This window comes from Silene latifolia, chromosome 10 (genome assembly GCF_048544455.1).
Source record: "Silene latifolia isolate original U9 population chromosome 10, ASM4854445v1, whole genome shotgun sequence".
Classification (NCBI taxonomy): domain Eukaryota; kingdom Viridiplantae; phylum Streptophyta; class Magnoliopsida; order Caryophyllales; family Caryophyllaceae; genus Silene; species Silene latifolia.
In genome coordinates, this window is record NC_133535.1 from 155,446,840 (window position 1) to 155,468,509 (window position 21,670).

Below are 21,670 nucleotides of genomic sequence, written 5' to 3' on the forward strand. Positions count from 1 at the left end.
AGTAGAAGTAGTAAATATCTACTTCTAGTTTTGGGGGTGAATAATTAGTTTTTGACTTTTCAAAAACAATTTTAAAACTCTCTAATATACCATGTTTGGCCAAACTACTACTTTTACAATTAAAAAAACACTTTTGAAGCTTGGCCAAACATCACCCCAAGTTAGATTCCATAATATATAATATTGTGTAATTCTTTGATTTGATTTAATGCATATATGTAATATATTTATATAATATATAATCCTCTTAAAATTACATGTCTAAGTAGTAAAAGTAATTACAAGAAAAAGAAAAGAATTGTAGTAACATTGGATATAGTTATATGATAGTAATCACTCATTTGAATAGTAAAAGTAACAATATTATCAACGAGATTAGTGAGATAGAAGGTAGAAACAACCACCCTTGAGTTTCTCTTAATCTAAACTTTGTCAAATTAATTACACCATCATAAAATGTTATAAATTGAATAGTCTTTCGAGATAATAAAAGATCCTCTTAATCTAGTAATATATGGCCCTTATGTATGCTTGATTCTTTGGCCAGATGGAGGAACAAAACAAGTCAAATTTAGATTTTAGTGTTTAGGCTTTTAGTGGCATGGAAGACTGGAAGACTTGTGTATGAACAAAACATGGATGTTTGAGTCTTTGTCTTTGGACGTAATTGTTAAGTCGTGGACTTGAACTGATGGTCGTCGGATGGCTAATCAGTGACAAATATGATTGATTATTTGGTCAGTTTAAAGAGCACAGCCAAGCCACACACATGTAGATGTTTAGCTTAATGCAAATTAAACCATAAAGAATTGTCTATGAAAGTGTTGTACAGGATTTGAATTGTCCTAAGTCTTGGTCTTCGACGCTGATGTTTATGGAAAATGTTTGTGTACAAGTTATGTTAATGCCATATTGATGTTATTTCATTACGATATTAATTTATCCTTTTTAAGGCTTCCGCAAATAGCGGGTTATCGTGTGATCGAATGTTACTATGTTATATACCATGTAGAGTAACAATGTACAGTTGTATGATCGTCAAGAATATTGACGATATTATTTGATATTGTAGATATTGTATTATAGGCAATGTATTATTGTAATTAGTTGCATAATATTATCTAGTCTTATTTGTAGGGATTAGTTTCTTATAGTCAAACATTTGATATGCTCTGCGTTTTCCGGTTGTTTTTGTGATTAGTATATATGTACGATGGTGTTTGACGTGAATTAATAAGAAGAATTAATCTTCCTATTAAGGTATAGTAAGGGAGAGTATTTCATAAACGTAATTGTATTATTGAGTTGTGATGGTACCGTGAGAATACAAGGAGGATAAGGGTTTTTTCTAAAATGTCTTGCTTAGACACGTTTAATAACCTTAATATGGTAAGATTAACAACATATTCTCATGAGATATTTAACTATAAACTCATTTTTACCATAATTAGTGAGAATATATTGTTAATCTTACCATATTAAGATTATTAACATGTGTCCTTAGGGCACATTTTAGAAAAAACGATATTATAAATCATAATACCCTAAGCCCTATATGGTAGCCGCCATATATTGTAACCTAACCCTAATGGACCTAGCCTAATATCCTAATACTTCCTCATCTCGTTTATCTGTGTTCTTCAATTTATCAAATGATATATTGTGTTCGTCTACAAGTGTATTCACATCATCAATTAATATAAGAGCAACTTAAGAACTAGTATCATTAATCCTGACAAATGTACACCGTCTTGTTAAATGATGGTCCATTTACTGATTTATAGTTTTACACATTTCAAAATTGTATGATTATATGTAACAAATGTATACTGTATTTTAAGTATGTATTGAAAAGGATCATACAATTTATGAATGTAAAATTATCAGATCTAATAATTTGTATTGAAAAAGATCGTACAAATTAAATATATCAAGTGGTGTAATTTTTACACTCGCTCAGTGACTCTACGTTGGGTAACAGAAGGAATAATTCCGATTAACAAACGCATTGAGTCCAGTTATGTCTTTGCATCTTAGTTTGGACTACAAAAATTGATTGCATATATATGCATTTTATGAATATAAAATAGGGGCATGCATTTCTAAAAGTCTGGATAGTGATAGAGCATCATCGGGTGACGCCTAAATTGAGTGTCACCCTCTCACAACCATTCATAGTTAAAGGGGTTTTCACTCATCCCATGTGACTTGTGAGAGGGTGACGCCCTTTCATTTTCCTTTCTGAAACGGGGACGTTGGACGACATAAGGTAACTTGTTAAGATCAAAAAGGATTTTGGACGTGATTCTCAAGTCGTGGACTTACCAATAAAGATCTCTGTCCCACTTTTGTGTCCCATTGTGTGTGCCACTCCACTCATCTTTGGACACATCACTTGTTGTAAAATAAAATATTGCAATAATTATATTAATTTGTTGATATGCTAGAAGGTGATTGGAGTGGCACACAGATTGGGACACTAAATGGGACAGAGGATCCCCACTCTGGACTTACATTGTGTGAAGTATTGGTCGTCGGCAGTTCTAGACTTATAGTTATGGACTTTTGGGAAATGCTTATGGAATCCACCAATGTTTATGTTTTTATTTTAGTTAGGAGTACACAGAAATCTTTCGTGTTAATTATTTTTTCATTTTTTTTAATAAATATTTAAATTAAAGCTAGTTAACAAATCCTAAAGACAAAAGGAGTAGTTATTTTTTTTTTTTTGGCAGCTGTAAAGAAAGTTCTTATATTATATAGATGGCATTTGATTCATATGGTCAAATGCATGCACTTATTTTAGTAAAATCGTAAACTAATACAACAAAGTAACTACAATGGGTCACAAAAGTGTGTTGGTGGCGTACAGATGACTGAACACAAAGATCGACGTCAACATTCTCAACATTCTTGAAGGGATGAACAGAGCTAGCCAGATGATCAAACAAATCTCAGCAGAAATTTAAAGGAACGATTACGTTCGTTAACTATATTGATCTTTCAGGTAACGAGTTGAGGGGGGAAATTCCGTATGGAATATTAATTCTTAATGGACTCGAATCCTTGGATTTATCAAAGAACAAATTAAGTGGTAACATTCCATTCGAAATTGGAAACCTTACGGCTTTAGAGCTTCTTGATATGTCAAACAACCATCTTACTGGAGAAATACCTACAAGCCTTGCCAAGGTGACTACTCTCAAAATCATGAATGTGTCAAACAATAACTTATATGGGAAAATTCCCGTTAGTACTCAGTTGTAGAGCTTTAATTCGTCATCATATGCTGGAAACTCGGGTCTTTGTGGCACACCACTCCCAAGTTGTTCGAAAGATCAAAATCCCTCCAATGTACCCAACGACGGTAATACTAGTGTCAAAGGCGAGGATGGGGACTTCATTTTTTTCGTTGGACGGCTTTACACAAGTTTTTGGTAGTTTAGTTATCAAGACATTCTGGAGACGTGCTTATTTCCGATTCCTTGACAGCATTAAAGATAAGCTATTGTAAAGCTCTTATGGAGATAAATCAAAGCATAGCAAGGGTTAGAGGAAATCTGATCTTTCATGACTACATAGTCTACAAGATATGTAATCTAATCTGCTCTAAAAAGGATGATATTCTGTATAAAAATATTATAAATTTCAAGTCAGTTTGCATGTAATACCCTTCAGTTTCTCTTAATCTAAACTTTGTCAAATTAATTACACCATCATAAAATGTTATAAACTGAATAGTCTTTCGAGATAATAAAAGATCCTCTTAATCTAGTAATATATGGCCCGTATGTATGCTTGATTCTTTGGCCAGTTGAAGGAACAAAACAAAACATGGATGTTTGAGTCTTTGTCTTTGGACGTAATTCTTAAGTCGTGGACTTGAACTGATGGTCGTCGGATGGCTAATTAAACCATGAAGAATTGTCCATGAAACTGTTGTACAGGACTTGAATTGTCTTAAGTCTCGGTCTTCGACGGTGATGTTTATTGATGTTATTCAATTACAATATTTCATTATTCTGGACCACAGTACACTAGTCTACATATATATATCCCTAGTGCAGTCTAGCAGATTGCAAAATCAAAACTAAATTATTTAATTACAAAATGAAAGCATTCTATCACCTTGTCCTCTTTGTACTTACATACAATGTACTACTGTCGTCCCCTTGTATTAGTCACCCTAAAATCGGTCATAACCGTACAAATAATATCCAATGTATTAACAAGGAGAGGGAAGCCCTGCTCCATTTCAAACATGGTATCACATACGATGCTTGTGGGCTGCTCGATTCTTGGGGAACCCACACCGACTGCTGTCAATGGTATGGGGTGCTCTGTAGTAACCTAACTGGTCATGTCATCAAGCTCAGCTTAGTAGGGGAGTCTTCATATGGTGACCATCCATGTCTAGAAGGTGCAGTGAGTCCTTTCCTAGGTGAGTTAACACATTTGACACATTTGAACCTAAGCTATAATCAGTTTGTTGGGGAAATACCTCATCATTTGGGCAATCTTTCTAAATTAGCAACTTTAGATCTAAGTTATTCTTATTCTTCTCCTTTTGACGTCCAAAAAAGTTTAATGTGGATTTCTCGCCTAAATTTGTTGAGATACCTTGATTTAAGTGATACGGGTCTAACTTTAGTCACGAATTGGATGACAATTGTTAGCAATATAAAATACTTAAATGTTCTACGTATGAAAGGTTGTCAACTTTCTCCCGATATTCCATCATCACTTACATATGTTAATTCATCCGCCACTCTCCATTACGTCGATCTTTCTAATAATGACTTCAATGACAGCTTAATATTTCAGTGGTTATTCGACTTCCCTAGTATCACTACACAACTTGTACATCTTGATCTTTCCTATAATGATTTTGAAGGTCCCATCCCAAGCGAGTTCCGGAATTTACACTCCCTTTCGTTTCTCTCCCTTTCTGATAATGGATTTGAAGGGAGTCTTAATAAAAGCATTGGTGAGTTATCCAACTTGGAACAACTCTACGTGAAGTATAATAACTTCAATGATGAGCTAGCAGATGTTATCCAATCTTTTGTTAATTGTGGCAACATGAAACTAATAATACTAGAACTGAGCCTAAATAGTTTTCGGGGTGCAATTCCTTACAGTATTAGCTCATTTTCCTCGTTGAGGGAATTACACCTTGGGTATAACAATCTTACAGGCAAGCTTAGTCAAGGTATAAGTCAACTTACTAAGCTTGAAATATTGGATGTTTCCTCCAACTCTTTGGAAGGTACTCTTACCCATGCTCACTTTGATAAGCTTTTAAGATTACGCGAACTACATTTGTCTGATAACTTGAGATTGGTAATAAACATGGCTGCGGATTGGATTCCTCCATTTCAACTAGATGTTATCGATCTGAGATCTTGCGAGGTAGGCCCAAAATTTCCAAAGTGGCTGCAATTACAAACAAATTTCTCATACTTTGATGTCTCAAATACAGGCATTTTTGACACTATTCCTATTTCCTTCTGGAACTCGTTCTCATCCAATTGGATATGTCTTTCAATCAATTTTCCATACTTGGATATGTCTTTCAATCAATTTTATGGGATGCTCCCAAATCTGAAGTTACAAACAAATTTCTCAAATCCTTTTTCAATAATAGACTTGAGTTCAAATCTGTTTGAAGGTGTTATACCATCAGGCTTTGGAAACACAGGATCTTTATACCTTAATGATAATAGGTTTTCTGACTACTCTAATATCTTATGTCCCAAAATCAAAACTAATTTACAAGAGCTTGACTTGTCAAATAACTTATTTTCTGAGGAGCTTCCAGATTGTTGGATGAATTTTAGTTACCTAAAAAGCCTATACTTGGAAAATAATGAATTATGGGGACGTATTCCCAACTCCATTGGTAGCTTGCGCTATCTTCAGATTCTTGACCTTCATAACAATAGCTTTTCAGGACGTTTTCCGTCTGCATTTAAGAATTGTACGGCCTTGGTTATGCTAAATATAGGATACAATTTACTTAATGGGAACATACCTCCATGGATTGGTGATGCTTATCAATATTTAAATGTTCTTATCCTCCGAAAAAACAATTTTTTGGGAGAAATACCTGAAAGTATGTGCAAACTCAACTCTCTCCAAATATTAGACCTTGCAATTAATCACCTCTCAGGTGTAATTCCCAATTGCATTGGTAATTTTTTGGCGATGAGGGTGATAGAAAATCAATTTGGGGGGCCTTGCATACCTGGTTTAATATCACTTCCCTGTCCGGTGACCGATTTAGGAAGTGGGGGTAGAACAACAACTATTTCATGGAAAAAAGTGGAGCAGAAATTCCAAGAAACGATTATGTTTGTTAAATATATTGATCTTTCGGGTAACAAGTTGAGGGGGGATATTCCGTATGGGATATCAATTCTTAATGGACTCGAATCCTTGGATTTATCAAACAACAAATTGAGTGGTAACATTCCCTTTGAAATTGGAAACCTTACGGCTTTAGAGCTTCTTGATCTGTCAAATAACAATCTTACTGGAGAAATACCTGCAAGCCTTGCCAAAGTGACTACTCTCGGAATCATGAATGTATCCAACAATAACTTATCCGGGGAAATTCCAGTTAGCACTCAGTTGCAGAGCTTTGATGCGTCATCATATGCCGGAAACGCGGGGCTTTGTGGCGCGCCGCTCCCAAGTTGTTCAAAAGATCAAGCGCCTTCCAATGTACCCAGTGGAGATATTACTAGTGTGCAAAACAAGCATGACGACTTTGGCTTTTTCCTTGGACTGTACATAAGTGTGGTGCTTGGGTTTATTGTCGGGTTTTGGGGAGTTTGTGGCACTTTAGTTATCAAAACATCGTGGAGGTATGCCTATTTCCGGTTCCTTGACAACATCAAAGACAAGATCATGTGAATAAGTTAAAGAAATTATAGCCAAAGTTGTTTAATTATTGTATGATATGTAATTGTGTACTCCATATTTTAAATAAAGCGAGTAATATTTCCACACTCACGCACCCAGTGACTGTACCATGTGTAAGAACAGGAATTTCGATGAGTAAATGCACTGTTCAGCGGCAGAGAGGTATGAGGAGAAAAGCAACATGTATGTATATGGTTTTCTAAATTTCTCATGAGCTACATACTTTTGTTAATTATATATTTTCTTAAACTTGCGCAAGAGTCCGAGTTATGTGCTCGCATCTTGCGTTCGAATGTTTGATTGTTTACTACGATTCAATTTTCATTAGCTTAAGGAACAGAGCTCGTTACAACTTACAAATACGTAAAGTTTATCTCACAATTATAGTTCCAAAAAACTTACAAATACGTAAAGTTTATCTCACAATTATCGTTTCAAAAAAAAAAGCCACAACGTAGTGTTCGTAAACAGAACAGATTTTGTTCCAAAAGAGCCATCAAAGTCTGAAAAGTAAAGTTTCGACACAAATTATACATGTAGATTTTTAACACTAACTAGGGATGGTCAACAGTCCGGGCCGGGTCTGGGGGCGGGTCGGGTTTGGCTTGGGAGGCCAGGAACCGGCCCGAGATTGAGGGTGGGTTGGGTCGGGTCAGGCTGGGTCAAAGGAGACCCATGAGACGGGTTTATGGCGGGTTTTAGTGTGGGCCTAGGTCAGGTCCGAGTTGGGACGGGTCGGGCTTGGCTTTGAGGACCGGCGGCCCGAATATAAGGCAGGTCGGGCCGGGTCAAGCACGGGTTAGGCGGGCCGGGTTCATACACGGGTTATAGGCGGGCTGGGTCCGGGTTAGCAAGGCCGACTTGCACTAATGACCAGCCCAGAGTCACTAACTATGAGAAATTATCTTTGAGAGAGTTTTTATCTCTTTAAGTCGTTTTTAAATGTGATGGTTAACTGGTGGACTTGAATATTCAAAGTCATTAGACGTTGACTTGGATAGTCCAAGTCGGCGTTCATGGAAGATGTTTATGGAACCCACATATGTATGTGTTGGCCAACTACTTCGGTCCTAACTTTGGTATTACCCTTTGTATTTTCTTTGACTTTTCATCGTTAGTCGTGGCCAAAGTTACTTTTTTATTTTCGCAACATTTTTCGTCATAGCCATATTCATTTTATGATTCATATCTATTTTATTATTTGTGGAACATTTTTACTTTAATTTGTACTCCGTATTTTAGTCTCACAATAAAATCGCATTCTTATTTCTTGGTAAAACAGGTGTTTTGCTGAGAATTAAACGAAAATGTGTAGATAATGTGGATTTTGAAATAATTTAAAGAAAGCTTTACAAAGGGGAAAATAGAAAAAGTAGAAACTATAAATAAATTTTTAATTTCTTGTTACCGAAATAAACAAGGACATTACTTTCGTGCTTTCGTTGGCTTTCGTAGATCGAGATTCAACCTTAACAATTCTACACAAGCATTATTGTTGGTGATTTAAGAGTAATTATCGGTTCATTTGGCGTAACTAAGGTTGGTTCGTAGATGGATAATTTCTAAATAATATTATGCGAGTTCGGGAAGTCCGGAGTGTAGCTTGCATAATTATTTACGGGATTCGGTATAGTTTTCGTTCGAATAACTATGACGGGTAATTAAAATTACGCGGAATTTAATTAGTTTTAATCCGAATTTATGAAGGGTTACAACTCTTCAGAAATGCATTCCCTTATCGATCCCTTATCCCTGTTTCTTTTTCTATATAAATAGATGAAGGATGAGAAAGAAATTATACAGTAAAACAAACTTTCTTCTACATCAAAGCCACGATATAACTTTCTACACAAAAATCAGAGGGCATTGTCTATTCTCAGTAGAAAATTCGGTTTCACCCAGGCACTAAAAAGGGATTATTCTATTAGAAAAGCGGACGTGTAATTCAGTTTCCTAACAATTACCATATACAATCTATATTGAATCAACAACACAATGATGTATTGATAATATTGTGTGAGCATATTGTAGTAGTAATACTGACTATACATATTGGTATTATTGCGTGAGCATACTGTCCCTACTTACCTGTCTATGTAACTTTCAATTTATACAGTATGTAGTTATATAGCCTTGCTCCAGACTAGCAGCTGATAAATCAAAACTTGTACATCAACCACAAAATGAAACCATTCTATGAGCTTCTCCTCATTCTACTTTCATGGCTTGTACTGTCCCCTTGTACATGTCACCCTACCCTCGGTCGTAATATTACAAATAACATCCAATGTATTAACAGTGAGAGGGATGCCCTCCTCCAATTCAAACATGGCCTCACAGCCGATTATTGTGGACTGCTCACTTCCTGGGAACCCAATACCGACTGCTGCCGATGGACTGGGGTCGTCTGTAGTAACTTGACCAATCATGTCTTCAAGCTCGAATTAGTACCTTTTGATTCCGTTTCATGTCTTGAAGGTGAAGTTAGTCCTTCCCTCGGTGAGTTAAAGCATTTGGAACATCTGAATTTTAGCGGTAATAACTTTTATGGAGAAATACCTCATCAGTTGGGTAATCTTTCTATTTTAACAACTTTGGATCTATCTTATGCTTATGTTGGTGTTCCGATACAAAGTTTGTTGTGGATTTCTCGTCTAACTTTGTTGAGAAATCTTGATTTGAGTGGTGCGAATCTTAGAGCAGTCACGAATTGGATAACACATGTTAACAGTTTACCTTCATTGCGTGTTCTTTCTATGGATAGTTGTCAACTTTGTACGGAAACTCCTTCGTCAATTTCATATGTTAATTCCTCAGCTAGGGGCGGAGCCAGGATTTGAACTTAGGAAGGGCGAACGACTAATTTCATAAGCTACCCTTGAAAAAATCTCGGAAAATTTAACTAAAAACTTCGAAAATTTCATCCGTAGGACCAGATTCAAGCAGTCAGAAGCTATGTCTAAATGACGAAAACCCTGTGATGTAGCATCCATAATAGCCGCTTTAAGTGCCATTGCTTCAGCTTGGAGAGCAGACTTCGCCCAAAAGGAAGAGTTATCGAAGTGAAAGATAGAACCCGAGTGATCTTGAAAATACCAACCCCATGTAGCTTTATAGTTTGATTTCCAAGTTGCGTCACACTTGATACGGATTGAAAGGGACATACATAACTTAGATCCCATCAACATATATGGGTAGTGATTGATAATAGTTGACGCCCCATGACACTCCTCAGGATCAACCAAAGATTGAGAAGATGATTGGCCCTGCAACTGAGTATTTGCCCATGAATTATTAATGGCGTCAGTATTGATTAAACGTAGAGTGCCATCCAAATTAGCAGGAGAGTCATGGAAACGTATTTGATTCCGTAAACACCACAAATGCCATAAGCTGCTGACGAAAGCTGAGATGGTTGACGCAAAATTATCATTTTTCTTGAAAAATCGAGGCCAATTAATGATCCATTGCTGAATAGGAATTGTGTCTCCAGAACAACTTCGAATGCCTAGTGGAGAAGCAAACCAGATTCGTGCTGCAAAAGGACAATCTCGAAAAATATGGCACAAAGATTCAGTAGACGGTGGGTCTGAATTGCAAGTCAAGCACTGAAAATTCCAAGAGAGATCTCGCTTCAAAGCTTCTTCACCACAAGATAAGGAATTAGAGAAGATCTTCCATAAGAATATCTTCCACTTATTATTAATTGGTAAAGACCATAACTCCTTTTTGCAGAAGTCTTTCGATTGGATAGAGAATCGAAACCTGTCCTTAATTGTAGCTCTTGAACTCCAAAGGTTGGAGAAAGCAAATGCATAAGCACTGTTACTAGAATACTGGCCATTTCCCGTTAATTTCCAATAAAGCTCATCAGCATCGTCCACAGAAGGAGTAGCAATAGATAGAATGAACGGTAAAGCCTCATTCCCACATATTTGAACAATCATATCAGAATTCCAGGTACCATCTGAATCTTGCAAAGTCGAAACTTGGAGTCGGGGTTTGGACACAACAGCAGCATTACTCAAATTAGTTAGCTGAGCAAGTGAACAACCGTGAATCCATTTATCCCTCCAATCCATAAGGTAAATTGATTATTACTCCCTTATATAATTCACTTTTTGCTGTTTAACGAATTTGGGAGGCCGAAGATTATAGCCAAAGTTGGAAGAAACCTCATATTTCATTATTGTATGATATGTAACCGTGTATTTAAAATCTGTATTGAAGAGGATCGTACAAATAAAGCGATCACCCAGTGACTGTACCATGTGTAACAACGGGGCGTGATATAACAATTTTGTGCTGAAATGGAGAAGCTCCTTGCCCCGCTCGCCTTACTCCACTATTGTGTACTCATTCAACATTTCAACTGAGAAAAAGAACATGTAAAATGAGTGACATACAAAAAAAAAATTCAACTAAAATCATGAATTCTCATTCAAATTTCAATTCCAACTTGAAATTATTCCACATAGACAACTTCAGATTTGTAATTTCTGACACTACAAACATCCCTTCATTATCAGAACTAGCTTTTATTTCCATATCATTGAAATTTACGATCCTAGACCCATGTCGGACTATGGACGACGAGCTCTTAACTCCCTTAGTGAGACCTAAAATGGTAATTTTGTCAATGACATAGTTCTGGCTCTTTGCATATCCTCCATGAGTCACATTTGATGTAATTGTCACATTGCTTGACCCTAACTCTGCCCGAAAATTCACCAATGTCCATGTACCGATTGCCCCCGCTATATGTATTTCTACCCCGTTGTCCATGAAAACTTCCCCGGTACTAGCACTGCTATTGCTCATTACCACCAGGAGGTTGAATGATGTGTTTCGTGCAGCTCGGGTAGTCATCGCTTCGCCTTGCATTGCCAAAATGTTGCCTAATACAAGCACAAGATAACATGTAAGACGTATACCTTCACAAGTAGACCTGTCAAATTCTAACCCAACCCGACCCGTTTTCAGGGTCAAGACCCGAAAATTTAGACCCGGTGACGCGAACCCGAAATGACCCGTTATTTTAAGGAAGAGACCCGACCCGAACAGGTCAACCCGTTGGGTCAAAGCTAAATTAAGAATTTTATTAAAATATTAATATTTGTATATTTTATTTGAAAAAATAGTTTATAATTTTTTTTATTACTTTATTTTAATAATTATGTCAATATAACTAATGTAAACATTGAATACATGATTAAAATATTACTTTTAATATGTTTTACATTTATAAAAAATATTTTTTTGATTGAAAAAATTGTTTAAAAAAGGCGTTATAAATAATTTCTTGACCCTTATTCTGACCCTAACCCGGCCCGTGGCCCGTATGACCCAACCCGAGTGACAGGTCTACACAAGTGTATTGCATAAGATTAATTAGACCTGTCAAAAATTGACCAGGCTCGCAAGTCGCAAACTCGGCCTAGCATTTTTCACAGTCTTGTGACTCAAAATGAGATACTCCGTACAAAATTAGAAGAGGCTCGTTACCTTCACGGATGTGAACATTGATATGATCAGCATGTGCGCTCAGAGTAACATTAGCACCAGTAGAAGCTGTCACAGAATTCGTGTAGTTAAATAGATCAAACCAGTTTCCTTGCGGGAAGTACGCAGTGACGGATTCAGCACCGGCTTGTAAAACAGGCGAAACCATGACGCCATTGCCAAGAAGAAACTGTGAGCTGATACCATAAGTTTCGACATCCTCTGGAAACGAAAAGAAGAGAGGTCTAGCAATGGGAGTTCCTGTTAAATGAGACTCATACATCAATGTGTACAAATATGGGAGGAGTCTGTATCGAAGTCCCAGAACTTTCCGTGCTGACTCGGCTACCGAGTCCCATACGTAGAGCTCGTGGTAGGTGCTTCCTTTGTTGGCATGGTTTCTTGCAAATGGGTAAAATGCTCCTACCTGCATACAAGAAACATATACTGTGCATTACAAGTAGACCTGACAAAACTAACTCGACCTCAATGACCCGGCCCTGACATGTACCCAAATTGGCCCGACTTGTTATCACATATTGATCGCTGTACCTAAATAATGCGGGCATGTAGCAAATTACCCCCATAACTTATGAACTACGTGTAAATAAGCCCTTAAGTTTCACTTATAACAAATTAGTCCCACAACTTTTTAAAAAGGTGCTTTCAAATCAAGTTTTTTTTACCATTTTTTAACTTAAACCTATTTTTTCTATTATAAAAACTATTATAAATATATTTCTTAAATAATTAAATATAATATTTACATATTCAACGAAAAATGCGAACCAATTTTAGCATAAAAAAAAATTCGGTCATATAACTTTTCATTGTAACATCATTAATAATTCTCATATCACGAACATTTTTCGCCAAAAAAAAAAAAAAAAAAAAATTGAACATGTTTTTTAATAAACAAGAATTTTAGGATTAAAATCTAATCAATAATTTTAATTTTCAATAATAGTAAAATATTTAATTTACAAATTTTATTTTTAAAAATAAGATATGCGGTTAATTGCACATTATGAGAAAACTTATGAGATTGATTTGTTACATTTATAAGTTGAGGGTAGGGATGGCAATGGGTAGGGTCCGGGTAGGGTCCGCCTAGACCCGGACCCGACCCGAGATTTTTCATTTGGACCCGTACCCGACCCAGACCCGCAAGGGTCTAAAATTTGAGGACCCATACCCGGACCCTATGGGTAAGGGTAGGGTCTGGGTCTACCCGCGGGTCCGAGTTTCAGCCACTTTAGTAACAAGATTAACAGCTATGAGGTCTATAATATTAAAAAAAATTCATACTACTTTAATATTATGAGTTTATTAATCTACCGTTAATGGTGGTTGTCGGTCGCCGGCTATTAGAGAGGTGGTTGTCAGTCGCGTATCGATCTTTGTGGTCTTGGTTTTCTTGTGTCGGTGGTGGAGTGGTGGTATTGTCAGTGGTTGGGTTTTATCACTTTATGAGATGAGGAAGAGAAAGATACTTTAGTTGGGTTTCTACATTTGCGCGTATGAATTCTGAAAAGTTGTAATTTTGTTTTTTTTTTTTCTTTAATAAAGGGTCTAAGGGTCGGTATGGGTCTCATAACTTAGACCGGACCGGACCAAAATTTTTCTTAAGACCCATACCCGACCCATATCCATTGGGTCTAAAAAAATGAGACCCATACCCGACCCATTAGGGTCCGACCCTTAGGTTCTGGGTCGGGTCCCCGACCCATTGCCATCCCTAGTTGAGGGGTTTGATTGCACATAGTATCAAAGGGTGATTTGCTATATTTCGCCCCAAATAATGTGATAACAACCTATCTCAAAATGATCCCAAAAATAACCCAACCCGATCCAAACTATTGCAACCCGAATAAACCAAGCCCGGCCCAATTGACCCGTTTACCAGGCCTATCTACAACTCTACAAGTCAAGTAGTTCAGGTCAACTACCATAGTATTCGATCAATTTGGGTTTCGAGTCATTTTCACCATTTTATTTGTTTCGCTATAGTTTTGACAGGTCTAATTTTGATGCGATTAATATCTTAAAATTCGAATAAAATAAAGATTGAAGATATATTACCTGAATCCATCGACGACAAAGCTCTTCATTAGTATTATCCATAAAACCACAAATATCAGCACCAACCATAGGCAACCCAAAAAGACCAGAATTCAACATTGACGGAATCGAATACGCAAGATCATCCCATCTTGCTGCATTATCTCCTGTCCAATGTGCTGCATACTTCCCTGACCCCACAAATGTCGACCTCGAAAGCACAAACGGTCTTTTATTGGTAACATTAACAAGAGCTTCGTGAGTCGCTCGAGCTTCTAGGTGTCCAAACAAGTTATGTACATTGTATTCGGTCACATTACCGTAATGCAAAGCGGATCCCGGAATGGTCCTGCTTAATATCGGCTGACGACCTCCGCCGTCATTGATTTTATAAGGTGGGTCATCAAGTGTGGAGTTTTCTAGAGGTTGTGAAGTTATAAAGTTGGCTGCTTCATTCATGTCGATCCATAGTCCATCGAACTTGAGATCGTCTCGAAATCGCTTTATTTCATCGGTCCAGTAATTTTGAGCTGCCGGGTTTATGAAGTCAGGAAAATAAACCGGTCCTGGCCAAACAGAACCCAAGTATTCCGAACCGTTGTGGTTTTTAATAAAGATGTCATCTTTTATTCCCCTGCTGAACGAATCATATGAACTGTTTGTACTGATACCTATAAAGACGAATTAAATCATGATTAGACCTGTTAAACGATCAGGTTCGAAAAACTGAAGCATGTGACAACTTAATTACCAGGATCGACAATGGGCACATATCGTTGCCCATTGTTGTGGAGATTATTAACAAATTGTTGCATCTTGTCAAGAGGGAAGTTAACAGGATCCAAAGTGAAATCTTTATAGGCATCCATGTAATCAATATCGGTCCACATTACGTCCAATGGGATTTTCGCTTTTGCGTAGTTGTCTACCACATACTCGAGCTCGCTCACATTCTTATATCCATATCGACATTGATGAAACCCTGAAAATTAAAGTATCATACATATCAAATGATAGACAATCAAATAAAATGAGAAAAAAGTTTTAATCTTTAATTATTTTCGAGTCTTGTCATTTCAAGTGATAATTAAATAAGGTTCAAAGAAGAAAAAGAAAGAGCAAGAAAGGTTACCAAAAGACCAATATGGCATGGAAGCAGGGCGACCGATAAGCTTGGTAAACTGATCCATAACCTTCACGGGCGTGGGCCCACCAAAGATATAAAGATCGATAATCCCACCAATCACCTTATACGTAATTCGATCACCCGTATACTCAACATCCATCCCATTGCTATTTAACAACAGAACCCCATGGGTCGTCCCGTTCACTGGACCTGATCTCACGTCCATATAAAACGGGTGTGAACCGTACAAGTTAAGGTCCTTATTAGCACTAGGAATGTCAGCATTCCACATAGTGAGAACTTGGTTAGGGGTCAATTGAAATGTGGGCTTGGTATGCTCCCCAAGCCCATATATGTGGGACCGGTTAGCGGGGAGCGTGGAATATAATTGAAGATATTGGTCTTTGAAAATGAGGGTGGTATTTGGGTCATTGGGGTCCGCTGTGGTGTTGAAGAGGATGTCACCGTTGGAGGAGTTGGTGACGGTGAAGCCGAACGGGGTGGTGTGGAGTAAGGTGAATATGAGGGACGAGTTTTGAGTGGTTAACACGGTGGTCTTGTTTTCCGATGGAGGGTTGTCGTTAAGGTTGGAAAATGATGGTGGTGGTGGTCGCGGTTGTACTGGTGGTGGACGGGGTATGATGTCATCGGGGATTTCCCATCGACTATTACTAGCATCGGTTATTCTTATCCTTAGACGATCATCTTCCTCAAAACTACATAAATGCAATTAACTTCGTTAGGGAAACAGAACTAAAATATTTTTCGTAAAAAAAAAAAAAAAAATTAAATAATTGATCGAAACAGAGAGAGTATATACTAAAATCCGAGTAAATTATCGTACCTAGCAGTAAGGCTAAGAATCTGAATATCATCCCCATAAGTAGAGGAATTCTGAACAACTTGTAAATAAGCAGTTAATGTCTTAGTAGCATTATCAATTTGAGCATTTGTTACCTTATAACCATGCCCAATTACCGTGTCATCATTACTAAATTCTGATAATTTTGTTCCTACAACTAACGTACATAACACTAGTAGACATGCTAGTGTCAAAAAATTGACTTGGGAAATTAATTTTTTTCGCATATTTTTTTTAGGATAATGTATTTTTTTTAAAAAAAAAAATAGAAAAAATAGATTATATTTTTGGATGGAAAATGATGTAAATGAAGGGCTTTTATATAAGTTAAGTGAAGGATAAAATTTGTGCAAGTCCATCAACACAATAAATAGGATTGATTTTTATGATTATGAGTTTATATTTTATGCTATTAATGGCTTGTTTTTAGAGATTTTGTTTACTACACTTAAGGTAATAAATCGGTTAATTTTTTACTTTGTTTGTCAATGAGATAAGCAATATTGATTATTTACTATATATATAATTGGATATTGTAAAACAATAATGACGTTGATTTATCTTTGTTTATGTACTTTAAATCAAGAACGGACCTAGAACTAAAATTTTGGGGAAGCGAATTTTCTCATGTTGTCTCGTATATAAGAATTTTTAAGAGCAAAAGTCGATAATCAGAAGTTTGAAGTAGCGAGTGCTACAGTTTTAGTTATTCATCCGTTTGAAAATCCATGTTTGTAGAAACTTTCACTGGTCATAAGTGGTGGAGCGGGATGGACATGAGATTTGCTTGTTGGGTGTGAACAAAAGTTAGCTCAAGTGCTAGGAGCTCTTTTACTCTAAAAACAATCTACTACTCCCTCTGTCCCCGCTCATTTGTTGTCATTTTCTATTTTGGGATGTCTCAGTCATTTGTTGTCCTTTTTATTTTAAAAAATGAATTTGTTGAGTAATTTGATCATTCACCCTCAATTTATTCCACTTGTCATTTAGTAATTGGTCACTTCCCCTTTCTTTGGTCTTTGTGCCAAAACCAAAGGACAACAAATAACCGGGACGGAGGAAGTATTAATTTTAAGTGTACAGAGTCAAGAACGTATCAAGCTATAATTAAGAACCTAAAATAATTAACAAAATTCAAGTTCCTCGCTTTTGCACAAACGTTATTCCCTTCTCAAACATTTGGATCCATAATTACATTATCAGACGATGTTTGTATGTTCCATAGCTCCTTGGTGAAGTTGCAATTCAATTTTAACATGTCGACTTTTGTTGTCCTATGTCGCCACTGAATGGTGTACCGATTTATCTGAACGACCCATTTGTGAAACCCAATATAGTAATTCATCTCTGAGTAATTGTGAAGTCTCCGTTAGTGATGTTTGATTGATTGATAACGTCCTCGACTCTTGAATTCCAAATTCAGCAGATTCGATTACATATCATGTAGACCAACCCTGGGTGGTGCTATGACTACCGTAAAAGCTTTACAAGAGCCTGTCTTTAATGTTTTCAAGGAATTTGAAATAAGCATATCTCCAAGATGTCTTTATAACTAAAGTACCACAAACTCCCCAAAACCCAACGATAAATCCAAGGGCCACACTTATGTAAAGTCCAAGGAAAAAATTGAAGTCCTCATCCTTGCCTTTAATACTAGTATTATCGATGTTGGGTACATTCGAGGGCTTTTGATTGTTCGAACAACTTGGAAGTGGTGCTCCACAAAGTCCCGGGTTTCCTACATACAATGACGCATCAAAGCTCTGCAATTGAGTGCTAACTGGAATTTCCCCGGACAGGTTGTTGTTGGACACATCCATGACATCAAGAGTAGTTACTTTGGCTAGACTTATTGCGATTTTTCCACTAAGGTGGTTGTTTGACAAATCAAGAAGTTCTAAAGCTGCCAGGTTTCCGATTTCAAAAGGAATGTAACCTCAAGTTGTTTCCGGACAAGTCTAGAGCTCCTAGTGCAGTAAGTCCCGATATTCCATCAGGAATTTCTCCACTCAACTCGTTACCTGAAAGATCAATATATTTAACAAACCTAATCGTTTCTTTGAATCTCTGCTCCTCTCCTTTCCATGAAATAATCGCAGTTTCACTTTTAGTTATAACTCCGGGAACAGTGTCGAGAAATAGTATATCAGGTGAAAACTGCAGCCCTAGATTTTTTATCCCTTCCATCGCTATAAAATTCCGAATGCAATTGGGTATTACTCCTGAGATGTGATTAATGGCAAGGTCTAATATTTGGAGCTTGTTGAGGCGACAAATGCTTTCAGGTATCACTCTATTAAAATTGTTTTTCCGAAGAATAAAAGCACCTAGACTTTGAAACGCATTACCTATCCATGGAGGTATATTTCCAGTAAATAAATTGTATCCTAGATTTAGAATCACCAAGGATGTACAGCTCTCAAATGCAGCCGGAAATGGTCCCGAAAAGCTATTGTTATGCAGGTGTAGGGTCTGAAGATTGAGCAAGGTACCAATGGAGTTCGGAATATGTCCCGATAATTTATTATTTTCTAAGTGTAGGCTTGTTAGTTGACTAAAATTCATCCAACAATCTGGAAGCTCACCATAAAATAAATTATTTGACAAGTCTAGTTTATTTAAAATACTCTCAGTTTTGGGACACAAGATATGAGAACAGTTAGAAAACCTATTATCGTTTAGATATAAATAGCTTGTGTTTGCAAAGCCCGATGGTACGACACCTTCAAAGAGATTTGAACTCAAGTCTATTGCAAAAGCATTTGATATATTTGGCAGATTTGGGAGAATTCCGTAAAACTGATTATTAGACATATTCAAGTATTGAAGATTAGATGGCAGTGAGTTCCAGAAAGAAACAGGAATGCTGTCAGAAATGCCCGAATTTGAAACATCAAAGTACGAGAAATTTTTTTGTACCTGAAGCCACTTTGGAAACCGAGGGCCTAACTTGCAGGATCTCAAACTGATAACATCTAGTTGAAATGGAGGAATCCAATTCTCATAAATGTTTACCAGCAATTTCGGGTTATCTGACAAGTCTAGTTCGCGTAAATGTAGGAGATTTAGAAAGTGTAAATGAGTAAGAGTACCTTCCAAAGAGTTGGAAGAAACATACAAACTCTCAAGCATAGTAAATTGTCCTATACCATCGGGAACTGCACCCCAAAAACCATTCATCCTCAAATCCAATGTTATTAGTCTATTGTTATTGCAATTAATTAAAGAATCGATGACATTACTTAGTTCATCAGTGAAGTTATTAAAACTCAAGTCGAGTTGTTCCAAGTAACATAACTTACTAATGATTTTGAATACACTCCCCTGAAACGCATTTTCTCGAAGCGAGAGATACGAAAGCAATTGAAATTTCTCAAACTCGCTTGGGATAGGGACGTCAAATACATTCTCGGAAAGATCAAGATATACGAGTTGGTTAGTGATTTTGGGAAAGTTGAACAACCAGTGTAATATTGAACTTCCATTGAAATTATTATGAGAAAGGCTGATCGTATGGAGATTAGTAGAGGAATTAATGTGTAAAATTGGCGTTAGAGTTTTTGTAGGAAGTTGACACGAATTCATACGAAGAATACGTAATGAAGGTAAGCTGTTAACAATCGTCATCCAATTCGTAACTGAACTAAGATTCGCATAACTCAAATCAAGATATCTCAACAAAGTTAGACGGGAAATCCAAGACAAAGTTTGCCCGGGAACACCCATATAAGCAAATTGTAGATCCAAAGTTGTTAACTTAGAAAGATTACCTAGTTGATGAGGTATATCTCCATAAAGATAATTATAGCTTAGGTTCAGATATTTCAAATGCTTTAACTCGCCTAGGGAAGGACTCACTTCACCTTCTAGACACGGAGAGTTGGGATTAGCACCTGGTAAACGGATACTGATGACGTGACCGGTCAAGTTACTACAGACGACCCCGGTCCATTGGCAGCAGTCAGTATGGGGTTCCCATGTAGTGAGCAGTCCACAATCATCGGTTGTGATGCCAAGTTTGAATTGGAGGAGGGCATTCCTCTCAGTGTCAATACATTGGATGTTATTACTACGGTTACGACGACCGAGGGTAGGGTGACATGAACAAGGGGACAGTACAAGCCATGAAAGTACAATGAGGAGAAGGATATAGAATGGTTTCATTTTGTAGTTGATGTATTAGTTCTGATTTTTCAAAACTAGAGACAGAGTATGTATATACTACGATTAATGACATTAGTTTTCAAATTGCTCTTTGATTGCTAACATTTGGACCCACATTACGATGTGATCTACATAAAAGCCGGCCAAATGACCAAATTGGTAAAAAAATGTAGGGGATAAGTCACAAATTGGTAAAAAAAACTAAGCAAAGTAACAAATTGGTAAAAAAAGGTGGATGATAAGTGACAAATTGGTAAAAAAACGTTTCCGAGGATAATTTAGCCAATTTGTCACTTAGCCCCTACTTTCTTTTACGAAACACGAACACAGGTACAAATTACGGTTAAAAATAAAATGAATAAGATAGGTACAGCAGGCCAGAGTATAAAAAGTAAAAAAAGGTAACTTTAGGCCCTAACGAATGACAATATGCGTCATAAATAATACTCCCTCCTATTCGGAATAACTGTCCCATTTGGACAATGACACGAAAATTAAGGAATGAAGTTAAAATAATGAAAAGTATTGTATAAGGGTAAGAATATAGGAGTTAAATAAGAGTAAATTATCAATAACTCCCTTTTAAAATACACTTTTTAAAATTTACTCCCTTTAAAAAAAAAGTTTAAAAATTACACCCATAATATTGCAAAAATTTAGAAATTGCTCCCAGACCCCTACTTTTACATTTTTATGACAAAAATGCCCCTTATTTTATTTCTTATATGACGAGCACGATGGTGAAGTTTGGCGGAGGATTGTGGTGGTTAGCCGTGGAGTCTTTGGGTGGTTGAAGGGTGGGCATAGTTGTAATGGAGTTGGGTAGTAATATGAATTTTTTTTAAAAAATAAGGGGTATTTTTATCATAAAAATGTAAATATAGGGGTTTGGTAGCAATTTTTAAATTTTTGCAATATTTTGGGTGTAATTTTTAAACTTTTTTTTAAAAGGGAGTAAATTTTAAAAAGTGTATTTTAAAAGGGAGTTATTAATAATTTACTCGTTAAATAATGAAAAGTATTGAATA

At 36.6% G+C, this 21,670-nt stretch overlaps 3 protein-coding genes across 3 annotated transcripts; 1 reads left to right on the forward strand and 2 right to left on the reverse strand.

The window, feature by feature from the left end:
• Positions 1-4,110: 4,110 nt before the first annotated feature.
• Positions 4,111-6,918, forward strand: LOC141608681 (receptor-like protein EIX1). The gene has a single exon (XM_074428025.1). It carries the CDS (start codon positions 4,111-4,113, stop codon positions 6,916-6,918), a length of 2,808 nt encoding a protein of 935 aa, XP_074284126.1.
• Positions 6,919-7,014: 96 nt separating this feature from the next.
• LOC141608682 (uncharacterized) lies at positions 7,015-11,009 on the reverse strand. The gene is made up of 2 exons (XM_074428026.1): positions 9,861-11,009; positions 7,015-7,029 (listed from the first exon to the last, which is right to left on the reverse strand). Exons 1-2 carry the CDS (start codon positions 11,007-11,009, stop codon positions 7,015-7,017), a joined length of 1,164 nt encoding a protein of 387 aa, XP_074284127.1.
• Positions 11,010-11,364: 355 nt separating this feature from the next.
• LOC141608683 (alpha-glucosidase-like) lies at positions 11,365-20,642 on the reverse strand. The gene is made up of 8 exons (XM_074428027.1): positions 18,500-20,642; positions 18,040-18,381; positions 16,461-16,629; positions 15,623-16,332; positions 15,242-15,472; positions 14,512-15,161; positions 12,433-12,856; positions 11,365-11,825 (listed from the first exon to the last, which is right to left on the reverse strand). The coding sequence occupies exons 1-8, from the start codon at positions 20,640-20,642 to the stop codon at positions 11,365-11,367; spliced, it is 5,130 nt and encodes a 1,709-aa protein (XP_074284128.1).
• Between the last annotated feature and the right edge of the window lie 1,028 nt (positions 20,643-21,670).